Source organism: Oculina patagonica, chromosome 10 (assembly GCF_052425735.1).
Source record: "Oculina patagonica isolate OP01 chromosome 10, crgOcupat, whole genome shotgun sequence".
Lineage (NCBI taxonomy): Eukaryota > Metazoa > Cnidaria > Anthozoa > Scleractinia > Oculinidae > Oculina > Oculina patagonica.
In genome coordinates, this window is record NC_135767.1 from 21,867,052 (window position 1) to 21,879,456 (window position 12,405).

Below are 12,405 nucleotides of genomic sequence, written 5' to 3' on the forward strand. Positions count from 1 at the left end.
AGATTAAGGCCCGATTTTTGGATATACGAGAATAAAATGTCCAGTTACTGCCCCTCGCCGGGTTAACTTAACCTCCTATAACATTTTACCTTAAAACTACACGTGTCTCGCGCTTTCGATTCTTACAATATATTTTTGATTATTTAAAAAAAAATCATATTAGAAAATCAATTTGAATTCATAAAAGCTAAAAGACTATATGGACGTAAATGAAAATCAACGCTGTTTTTGTTACTTAACATTAATCGCAGAAAATCCTCAGCTCAATGCTTGAGTTTGTCTTCAATGGAATCCTCCAATGATTAGGTCTTTTTTTCTACAACACCAAAAAAGACAAACCATAATTTAAGTAAATTGATCGTAAAAATTACCTAACATAGTGCAAGAAATTTTCCTTTAGTCTTTTTAGAAATTAAAACAGTGCAAGTTCCAATGTTTCATCCCAGCTAGTAGTGCTGCCTAGCCAACAATATCCAAAACTACAAATGTAAGATGGCCCAAAAAGCGGACTGATTACTAGGGGCTATATCACGCAATTTTAGGCAATTTTGGCACTGCCCAACTGGTCATTGAATTACCGGAAAAATCACAATAACGGCTTGAAACTGTAAAAGAATTCAAAAGAAACACAGAAAGGCCAAAAGGGGGCATGGATGGGCAAAACCTCGCAAAGATTGAAACGGATTGCATTCGGGTAAACTTGAAAAACACCGGCCCGACTTTTTTCAAGTTTATCTCAATTTGTATGAAAGTGTCATTTACAATGCTCAAAAATCATCGTTGTTTGTTATGTGGCCGTGATTTTGCCAATAAAAAACTTTTCCTCAGCCAATTTGAAGTTTAGAGCTCTTAATTAACGAAAAAATATAGAATTACCTTAAAAACCATGACCTAGCCCGTTTAAGTACAACACTGTTTTGCTGAAATTTTGATTTCGCTACTTAAACTTACTTGTTTTCCAAAGTCAAATGTCACGTTATCTCCAATCAGCATAAACGGTGCCCACTCAGAAACCTCGGGAGTGTTGTTACCTCTCCACCACTTCTTATCTCTCATCCACTTCATGGCCCTGTAAAGTGATTCACTGGCGCTTTCCCCACGAACGAGGTGATGGTAGAAACAGCTCATGAACTGCTTTGTTGCACTGTCTTCTAAGGCCCACAGTGCCACCAACACTGAGCGTGCTCCGGATCCTAAGAACGCGCGAGCAATTCCAACAGCTCCCTCGGCCTTAATTTGTCCACGGCCACTGTGACAACAACTTAGTACTACCAGTTTAGCTCGCAGTTGAACTTTTGAAATGTCAGACATTTGCAAAAGGTAGTTGTCTTCTTGTGGAATCTCGGAAGTAGAGCCTGGAGGGGCAAGCGCAATTTCTCCTCTTTCAGCACTACCATGTGCAGCAATATGTATCAGACTCACTGAAGCTATCCTTTGAAGTACTGCCTGCTTCGTTGCGTGCTCTCCTATCAAAGGCTGAACGCCCAGCAGTCGTCCAATCATCTCTGCTTCCTTTCTTGCACCAGGCAATGGCACAAACTTTCTATTGAGACTTCCGCAGTAAATCACCTCACCAACATCAGGATCCCCCACTATCAGAGCACCAGTCTGACTGTGATAGTCTGCGGGACTCTCCTGAATGAGCTTGAGAGTCGTCAACGAAGGAATGACGCGGATCCTGAAGGACTCTGATAAAAATTTCCCATTTCCATCGAGTAAAGCTGGGAATGGAACACGGTACAAGTTGCGATCGGGAACAATGATGATTTCAGGCTCTTCAAGTAAGTCGGACACAGGATTGATGAGCATTTCGTGGAACAAAGTTAAACTCGGTTCGGGATTTTCCTCACCCTTTGCATCCCGCAAAGCTGCGTGGCTTTCCTCCTGAGAAGAATCAGATTCAGCCTGCTCGATGTCATTTAAAGATCGATCTTCGCAGACCTCCTCGGGTAAAATACCAAAGCTGCGGAAACTTTTAGCCATGATAGCAAAAAATTCATCCAAATTTTTAGCTGGCTGTGCTAATCTCTTGTGAAGAGTGTTTTTATGATCCACTCTCATTTTTCGGAAAGAAACGACTCCGCTTGTATTGACAATAAACAAAGACACTCTGCAACAATGATACGAAATGTACAGACAAGTGCAGTTGTTTTGTGCCGTCATGACATTTTCAATGCCACTCCATGATTGCGGGTTAGGCGATATATGTGTTTCAGCAGAATACTGAGTTGCCATCAAGTCTGCTAGGGCTCTAGCCCGTCCCATTTCTACAACATAGAGAGAACAGTTAGGATTTCCATCATCACAGAACAATTCACTGAGCTTCTCGTAGGGAAAAACATGCATATCTGCAAAGGATATGTTGATTTCATCGTTCCCTGTATTAAAACCTCGCAAATCTTCGCATTTTTCAATACTTCGCAAGAGGTAGCGATAAGCTTCCTGGAAATTTTTTTGCGCTAGCTTCATCACTGTAAGACTACAATAACAACGAAACTCAGTTTCACTGTGTCTAATATCTTTGCTTAATTGAAGTGCCTTCCCAAGATATTCTTCGGCCATGAGGTATTTACGGAGCTTGGTAAACACTTCACCTAGACACAGGTAAATTGCTGCTTCTTGGGTTCTGTTTCCAATTTCAATTGTGATTGCAAGTGCTTTTTTATAGTATTCTTCAGCCTTTACATTATCACCAAGAGATTCCGAAAAACTTCCTAGGTTTCTGTAAGTTATTGCTTCTCCGGCTCTATCACCAGTTTTCATACTGATCGCCAGTGCTTTCTCGTGATATTGTTTACTCTTTCTATATTGTTTAAGAGAATTAAACACAGTTCCCAGGTTTCCGTAATTTATTGCTACCTCCTTTCTGTCACCAATTTCCTTTTTTATCGCCAGCGCTTTCTCATGAAATTCTTTAGCCTTGACTTTGTCGCCGAGAGAATGAAACAAAGTTCCCAGGCTTGTGTAAATTACTGCTTCCATCTTTCTGTCACCAATTTCCTTGTTGATCGCCAGGCTTTTCTCATAAAATTCTTTGGCCTTGACATAGTCACCGAGAGATTGAAACACAGTTCCCAGTTTCCCGTAATTTGTTGCTTCTCCCGCTCTGTCACCAATTTCCATGTTGATCGCAAGTGCTTTCTCGAGATACTCTTTAGCCTTGACATAGTCACCGAGAGATTGAAACACAGTTCCTAAGTTTCCGTAACTTGCTGCTTCTCCTGCTCTGTCACCAATTTCCATGTGAATTGCAAGTGCTTTCTCGAGATATTTCTTTGGCCTTGGAATAGTCTCCGAGAGATTTAAACGCAGTTCCTAGGTTTCCGTAATTTGTTGCTTCTCCTGCTCTGTCAGAAATTTCCATTGTGATCGCAAGTGCTTTCTCATAAAATTCTTTGGCCTTGACATAGTCACCGAGAGAATGAAACACAGCTCCCAGGTTCTGGTAATTTATTCCTTCTTGCGCTCTGTCACCAATTTCCATGTTGATCGCCAGTGCTTTCTCATAAAATTCTTTGGCCTTGACATAATCACCGAGAGACCGAAACACAGTTCCCAGGCTTCCGTAACCTGATGCTTCTCCATCTCTGTCATCAATTTCCATGTTGATCGCCAGTGCTTTCTCATAAAATTCTTTGGCCTTGACATAGTCACCGAGAGAGTGAAACACATTTCCCAGGTGTCCGTAACTTGCTGCTTCTCCTTTTTTGTTCCCAGTTTCTCTCATTATAGTGATTGCTCTCTCATAAAGTTCTTTTGCCTCAATGTACTTATTTTGACTTGAATATACCTGTGCCAGGTGTACGCTGAAGTATCCTTCTCGGACAGTATCACCATGCTCACAGTAAATGACGAGAAGTTTCCTGCCATATATTATTGCATTTGTGTTATCGTGGATACGACAGTACGCGGTGAACATTGTGTGATAGATTCTTCTATAAATTAATTTGCCAAATTGCTTTTCTATACTCAGCGCTTTATTACTCAGCAAAACCAAGCTTTCCTTGCACAACTCGATAGCTTTTAGAGCACAACCGGTGTTGAGAAGGAAGGTGACAATAGCCAAGGCTATACCGATGACATTCATGATTTCTTCTATGTTGTTCATGACGCCTTCTTCAATCTGTGAATGCCAGACTGGTATAACTGAAAAAAAAAAATGAAGCTCCATGGATAGTGCTTTTTACTGAACTTTGCAATACAATGTTTCCGTTGTGATAAGCAGCAGGAATAGTAATCGTAGGATGGCCCGTATAAGTGCAAGGTGAATATCTTATTCACAACAAAATATGTTCCATGCACAATAAATTTTCTTTAGGCAGAACAAAATGAACTCACAGCAATATCTCATATCAATATAAAATAATTATAAACTCGCAGCAAAACCTATTAACTCACGTAGGGACAGGAAAATCAGTTCACGGCTAAAGAAAATCGACTCTCAGGCAAAAGAGTAACAACACGGCAAAAGAAAATTAACTTGCGGTAAAGAAGAGCATCTCGCGGATCAAAACACTGATCAACTCACGGTAATTTGAAAATCGACTCACGGCAAAATAAAATCAACAACGGCGGAAAAAACCGAAAAACATTGTCAACTGGCAATAAAGACGCACGAGGGACGGGTTGCTACATCCTGTCCCTGGGACATGTCCCCGTCACATTTTCTTGTGTGAGAATTGGCGTCCCCTTGTGCGAACAGTACATGATTTTGTCGCTGTGCATGTGACATGTCCCTGCATATGACCTCTCGTATGCAGGCAACTTAAGGTCGCGCAGGACCCTTGCAATCATTAGTATTTATTTATTTAAAGAGTATGCACGAACTTCAGGACGACTGAAGCCGACACGAAACGATATATTAATGAGAATGGTTGTTTTTAAACTCTTTTGTACAAGTAATTACTAGTAATTGTTCTCAGCTTTGTGCCACGTGCGCTGGAACATAGGAAATTATCATAATTAGATTCACAGCTTTGAATATATCACACGTTGTTGTAAACATTGACTTGGAAGGTCTTCGGAAGCGGAAAATCCTGCAATTTTGTGTCCAAGTTTTCTCCGCCGATATAGAATTTCAAGAGTTGATTCGCGAGGAACATAAACTTGGTGTACTCTATTGTGCTCTGGCTAGAGCGTATTTTTAAATTTCCTTCTCAAAATGAAGATAGCACGTTTCAAAGTTTAGATTTCACATTTTTACTCTCTTAGAAGCCATTAACTTGTAGCAGTTTTTGAAATCGAAAATTTCGTTCTAGTGGGAGCACAAAAGAAGTTACGATTTATCACTAGGCTATATAATCATTTAATCTGGTGCGCTGTGCTAGCTGAAAACTTGGACACAAAAGCGCATTATCTTCAGCTAAACTTTTAAGGGCTTGTAACATCACAGACAACATTTAAAAAGTAGACCTTTTTTTCCTGTGCGGAGCACCGCTAGATTTTGTCTATAAAATATTATTCCTTGATGACCAACACGCACACCGATTACCGAATTTGCGTTCAGGCCTTTAGAGCCTATTTTATTTTACTTAAAATTATTTCTCGTGGTAATAGTTGTTTCAATGTTTTTGTTCTTTGGCTTTTTAGTTTTGTTTGTATATCATATACTGCTTCCACCTTATGCAAATTCTACCAGATTCATCAAATACCATCTGAAAATGCTAAATTCTTTCTTACACCTTTGCAAATTTATAACCATTCAACAACTATGACGAATCAACCTACTTTTCCTATCTACAAATCCCCAAGAGGAATGTTGTCAAAGGTACATCATGTTTTCTGGTCTTCAAAAGATGCCATTGTTACTTTTTCTTTGGAATATTCACACTAAACCTGAAATGTCTCTCTCTTAATGTAAGAGGGCTAAATAAATCGATAAAAAGACGCTCCATCTTTAGGTGGCTTCACAAACAAAATAAGGATGTTATCTTTCTTCAGGAAACGTACAGCTCCAACGAAACCGCTAAAATCTGGGAAACAGAATGGGGCGGAAAAGTTCTTTTTAATCATGGAACATATCACAGCAGAGGAGTAATGATCCTATTTAACCCCAAATTAGATTACCAAATTGACGAGGTAGTCCGAGATAAAAACGGAAGGTTTCTTAGCACAAAGATCACTCTTGATGATTGTCAAATCGTTTTAACCAATGTTTACGCTCCAAACGACACTAACCAACAAGTTCTCTTTTTTAAGGAGATTCAAAAATCTCTCAGCAAGTTCGCGCAAGAGAAATTTATTATTGGTGGTGATTTTAACTGCGCTCTTTCACCAAGTGACAAAGAAGGAGGGAATCCTACTTCAAAAAAACAATCCGTCATTAAAGAAATCGATAATTTATGTCACCTTTACAGTTTGTGTGACATTTGGCGCTCCTTAAATCCGACTGCAAAACAATTTACATGGAGAAACAAGTCTTTTAAGGTCCAGTGTCGCCTAGATTACTTTCTAATATCGAAAGAGCTTAGTAGCACTACAATCAAATGTGATATTTTGTACGCTCCAAATACAGACCATTCTGCGATACAATTACATCTATTAAGCGAAGAGTTGAAACAACAAAAGGGACCTGGCTTTTGGAAATTTAACTCTTCCCTTCTTGAAGATAAGCAATACGTTTCTGACTTGCGCAAAAACTTAACAAACTTCATAGAAAAGTACCGAGACGTTGAAGACTTAGGCCTAAAATGGGATCTTGTCAAAATGGAAATTAGAGGTTTTACTGTCAAATTTTCAAAAATCAAAGCAAGAAGAAGACGAGATGAAGAAGTTTTCCTCCAAAAGAAAATCAACGAATTATTTACAAAGGCCGAAAAGAATAGAAACAACAGGCCAATAATTTGTGAACTTAATTCTACTCGAGCTCGTCTAGAAAAAATAATGGCACTTAAAACTCGCGGCACCATCATCAGGAGTCGCGCAAGATGGCATGAACAAGGAGAACGCAACAACAAATATTTTTTAAACCTTGAAAAAAGAAACCACTCCAGAAAGTTAGTCTCTAAACTGAAGCTACCGAACGATTCTGTCATAACTAACCAGTTTGACATTTTAGAAGAACAAAGTAAATTTTATAAATCGCTATATACCTCGCAACACGCGGAAAATGTTAAGAAACCGGAAGAGGGCGTTTTCTTTAATCCCAGCAACATCTCAGCTTTATCGGACCATGAACAGGCTCTATGTGAAGGTTTGATTACAGAAAATGAGGCTTTCAAAGCACTCAAAGAATTTGCAGCAGCCAAAACTCCGGGTACCGATGGTCTGTCGACTGAATTTTTAAAATTTTTCTGGCCTGAGCTTAAATCTCTAATTGTTGAAAGTTTTAATTATGCTTTTCTTAACGGTTCCTTGTCGATATCCCAACGACGAGGTATAATTTCGCTTATTCCCAAAAAAAATAAAGACAAAACCATCCTTGAGAACCTAAGACCAATATCTCTTTTAAACGTTGATTACAAAATTCTCACTAAAGTTTTGGCTAATCGTTTAGAAAAGGTATTACCTAAAATAATAAATCCCGACCAAACCGGTTATGTGAAAGGGCGATACATTGGAGAAAATATCAGATTGATCCAAGATTTGATGTTCCATTTGGATAAAGAAAATTCGCCTGGCATCGCCGTTTTTGTCGATTTCCGGAAAGCCTTCGACACAATTGAGTGGAACTACCTGGAGAAGGCTCTCACACTCTTTAACTTTGGGCCCGATTTCCTACAATGGTTCAAGACTGTATATTCAAATATTTCTAGCTGTATTCTCAACAATGGTCACGCTTCTCACTTCTTTTCTTTAACTCGTGGAGTGAGACAAGGCTGTCCAATATCAGGCCTTCTTTTTGTTATTGGTCTTGATCTTCTCGCAAGAGCCATCAAAAATCACGATCTTATTAAAGGAATTACAATAAGAAACCATGAAATAAAAACCACCATGTATGCAGATGACACCACAGTCTTTCTTAGCGATACAGAATCTGTTCCCCATTTACTCGAACTGCTAAACCAATTTAAGGTTGTCTCCGGCCTAGAAGTCAATTCCACCAAAACCGAAGCTATGTGGCTCGGCAAATGGAAAAATAGATGTGATACACCTTTCAATTTTAAATGGCCCGTCGACCCGATCTGCGCTTTAGGCGTCTTCTTTTCCTACGACACCACAAAAGCGGATAAGCTTAACTTCGACGAAAAGTTGCGAAGTATGGAAAAAGTTTTGAATATTTGGAAAAATAGGAAACTGACTTTAATTGGCAGAATAAATATCGTTAAAACTCTAGCCTTATCCAAATTAATTTTCAACAGCTCTAACCTCAGTTTACCAAAGGACTTGCCTGACACGATCAACAACATGATTTTTAATTTTATTTGGGAAGGTAAACCTCCCAAAATAAAGAAAACTACAGTCATAGGACAAAAAAACAAAGGCGGCCTAAAAATGATTGACTTTAAGGTAATGGAAACCGCTTTAAAAATCTCATGGATTAACAGGATACACCAAAACTCTTCCTCCTCCTGGAAAATTCTCATTGAACATTTCTTTAGGCAACATGGCGGCCTTTCTTTCCTATTAAACTGCAGATACAATTCAAGGCAACTTGATCTAAACAATGCACCACCCTTTTACCAAGTGATATTAAAGCATTGGCAGGAAAACAAACATATTATCTCAGAAGACAATATTAAACGGCAAAATGAAATTATATGGAATAATAAAAACATCTTAATAAACAAACACATGATCTATTTAAAACAATGGCACCAAAGCGGCATTACCTTTATTAGCGACTTGCTTGATGATGATTTTGGTTTCTTATCGCATACCACATTTCAACAAACTTTTCAGCTGAAAATCCCGTTCACAACTTATTATGGTCTAATAAACGCAATTCCACCAAGCTGGAGATGCGAAATCAAAGCAGCAAAAGACCAATTTGAAAACGAAAATGCGTCGCAAGAATCCCCTTTACGCAATATTATTAACACCCGTTCTGTTTATGCAGCTATTACGGATCATTACTTCCAACCTCCAACTGCTGAACAAAGACTTCTACGGTATGGTTTCTCCCAAGAAAGCCTAAAAAATGTTTACAACTTCCCTTTTGCAATTACAATCGAAACAAAGCTTCAAATCTTTCAATATAAAATCATCCATAATATACTTCCTACCAGGTATTCGCTTTTTCGTATGAATTTATGCGACTCTGAAACTTGTCATTTATGTAAAACGCAGCCGCAAACATTGCCTCATCTACTCTACCGATGTCCAAAAATTTCTAATTTCTGGACTGCATTTCAAAAGTGGTGGTCCGAAAAACAACAAAATACAATTACTCTTTCAGAACGCGATATCCTTTACGGCTGGCATGACAACGCCATACAAACAAAAGATATTTTAAATTACATATCACTTGTAGCTAAGTATTATATCTTTTGTACGACCCAAGACTGCGATGATGTACCTTTTGACGGCTTTCCTCCTTTTCTAAAAAACAGATTGGATACTCTACAACATATTGCAGTTAGAAATAAAACTATTAACAATTTCGAATTAAAGTGGAAAGACTTTATGTAAGCTTATTTCCTTGTTTATTTATTTTATATTTTTTCATTTACTTTATTTTCCTATGTACCTGTACCTTTATTTTCATATGTAAATTGTAACAGTTTATAAACTACGTAACTTAATTGTAACTTACGTCTGCTCTTTTTTTTTTTCTTACACTGTAACATTTGTACAATGTTAAAATGGCAATAAAGATATTAAAAAAAAAAAAAAAAAAAAAACATCACAGACAACGGTCATCTCTCAGTAAAAGGACAATCATGATGTAATTCCATCATCCCGGAGTATCCTTATTAAATTTTAGAGGAATCGATATTCAAAATATAGTGAATTAAAGCTTTACAAGATAGTACTCCAACAAGAAATTTGGCTAATGAATATATTAATGAGCAAGGGTCCTGCGCGACCTTAAATAAATCAAGAAGCACTTGTTTCTATGTGAAGTACTAGAAATTTAAAAGCGATACATTCATTATGAGCGAACTAGGAGTTGAATTTTTCAACTTGTACTGTGCATTTAACTGTATCGCACAATTGACAAAATGTTGCATGAATGTACGAGTCATTTTGCATGGCTTAACGAAATTTGATTAAATTGCAACTTCGTTTAAGTCACTGTGGCCAGGTCACGGAAAAGGCTCTAAATCTTGAAAATAAAATGGCCAATTTTTACAAGTTTGTTGCTCGTAATAATCCATCTTTTAAGATTAAAATCTTCCTCAGTTGTAAATTAGTCGTTAACCTGCATCTTTGTTTACTTTCGGTATATTGTTTTGGTGTTTTTTTTTGCTTTAGAAAAATCAGTTATTTTGAGGTTTCTTCCAATTTGAAACAAATTTTGTACATCAGAAAATGATGACTTAAAATATGGTAACAAAGCTCGTTTTAACGCTGGAGTGTGTGGATATTAACTGATCACGCGTAAAATAAGCTATTACAGTACCACGAGGTTCTAAGAACTACGAACAAATTTCACTAGTAATTTACAATAGTTAGTTTCATGTAAATATCTCTTGGATAAAAAAAATGACCTAGTTATTTGAAATTAAAAACTTTATACAAGGCATAAAAGCTTTACTCACCACGCTAACGTCAGTTGAAACGAACGGACTGATAAAGACCAACACGTATTCCTCAGCTTGTGTATAGAATGAGATTTACTGTGTACGCAGGCTGCTAAAAAACCGGATATCCGTAAATCTTAAACTGAAACAGACGTTCCTCTGGGTAGTTAGAAAATGAAATTTTGTAGTTAGATTTCATTTTAGATTTTTCATTTTCCAAAAACACTGAAATTTTGAGAATCATTTTTTTTAACCTGTATCACGGTTTGGTTTTGTTGTGTCGAGATCGGCAAATTCATTTTTTCCTTTCGGCTTTTTTACGCCAATGATCGGCGTTTGTTAGAGACTAGTCGATGTTGAATATGTAAACATATTCTGCTCTGGCTGCGCGTAGTTTCAAATCAAGCTCAACAAAGCGCTGTCTCTCTGAGGAAAAACAATTGGGAAGATCATGCTTGGGTTGTACATCCAGAAAGAAGCGAAACTCCCGGCTGCGAAATTTGAAATATTTGTCTTGAATATTGTTTTTGTCAAACCCGCGGCGTTTCGAACAAACGCGACGGAATTTTAGGCCGATGACAGTTTTCTTAAAAATAAAAGAAAAAGATGTTCAACAAAGATCACACGTGGGTGCTGGAACTCCAGTTATCAGTTTAAGCCCCAATATCGACATACAAATTCTCCTCACTGATCCCTATACATTAGCTCAAAGTGTTAGTTGAGAGAATTTGTTAAAAGATCAATGCAATTTGTATTTAGTGATCATTTTATTAATTCTCATAATCATTTTTTCATCACGTCCTGAAAACTGAGGAGCAATCATTTTAAAAAACGCGTCCTTTCTTAGCTGACAGTAAAAATTTTGACCACTTCTCAACTATCAGATAAAACTCAACCAGAGGCAGGGAAAAGTCGGAAAAACGATTTTAGAAGATGTTAAAGATTTTTTACTGCCACGAAATAAGTCACAACAACCCGTTTTATTTTTACTTTAATTATTACTTTTGAAACATTGACCCTAAGCAACAAGTCTATTCGGAAAGGCCGAGTTGATTACAACCGAAACATTTTAATACTATGCAATCTTTTATTTTCTCGTGAACATCATAATAAGGTTTAATTTGAAAACGTTTGTTCTATTACTTGTTTGCAAAAAATACAAGCTAAAATATAAACTAGAAACTGTCTTTTTTTATATTTCAATTTCGTAGGAAAATGAATGACCCTATCTATGATCATGTATTTCAAGACATTCCGAGGAAACAGGTTGTCACGTGACGTCGTGCTGTAAACACTTGTCTTGCCAACTCAGTTTGTAAGCAATTACAAGATAGAAATACTAAGTTTTATAGAATAGAGAGTGACATAGATTCTCACAGGATTTAGCCTGTGAACAGCAGACTGTTCTTCTCAAGAAAATCGATAAGGGGCATCTGTGAGTTAATCGTGTTATGTACAGCGTCTAACGTGACACGCAGAGTCAACAAAGAAAATTGCTGTCTGCACGCGACCCTCCCTTAAGTGTTTGATTTTGCTGGGCTATTCCTTGTAGGTATATTAGAGTTTGCCCCCGCAGCAGAGTTTAGCGGCGTTTGCCCGCGCAGACAAAAAATCCTACGTGCGGCCCTGCTGCTGGAGGTACTGAACCCTTTGACAGCTAAATCTGAAAGTAACGGGTGTTGTTACGTTGGGAATTTCTACGGTATGTGACTGATGTATGGAACTTGTGACGGTATGTGACTGATGTATGGAACTTGTGACGGTATGTGACTGATGTATG

General features: G+C 37.7%; 1 protein-coding gene across 1 annotated transcript in view; it reads right to left on the minus strand.

Annotated features, from left to right (window-relative positions):
• Positions 1–241: 241 nt before the first annotated feature.
• LOC144667350 (uncharacterized) overlaps positions 242–12,405 on the minus strand; it is a 38,346-nt gene continuing 26,182 nt past the window's right edge. The window contains 5 exon segments of the mRNA XM_078528738.1: positions 242–316; positions 952–1,539; positions 1,570–3,270; positions 3,272–3,720; positions 4,624–4,629. Coding sequence (XP_078384864.1) covers positions 242–316; positions 952–1,539; positions 1,570–3,270; positions 3,272–3,720; positions 4,624–4,629 — 2,819 coding nt within the window.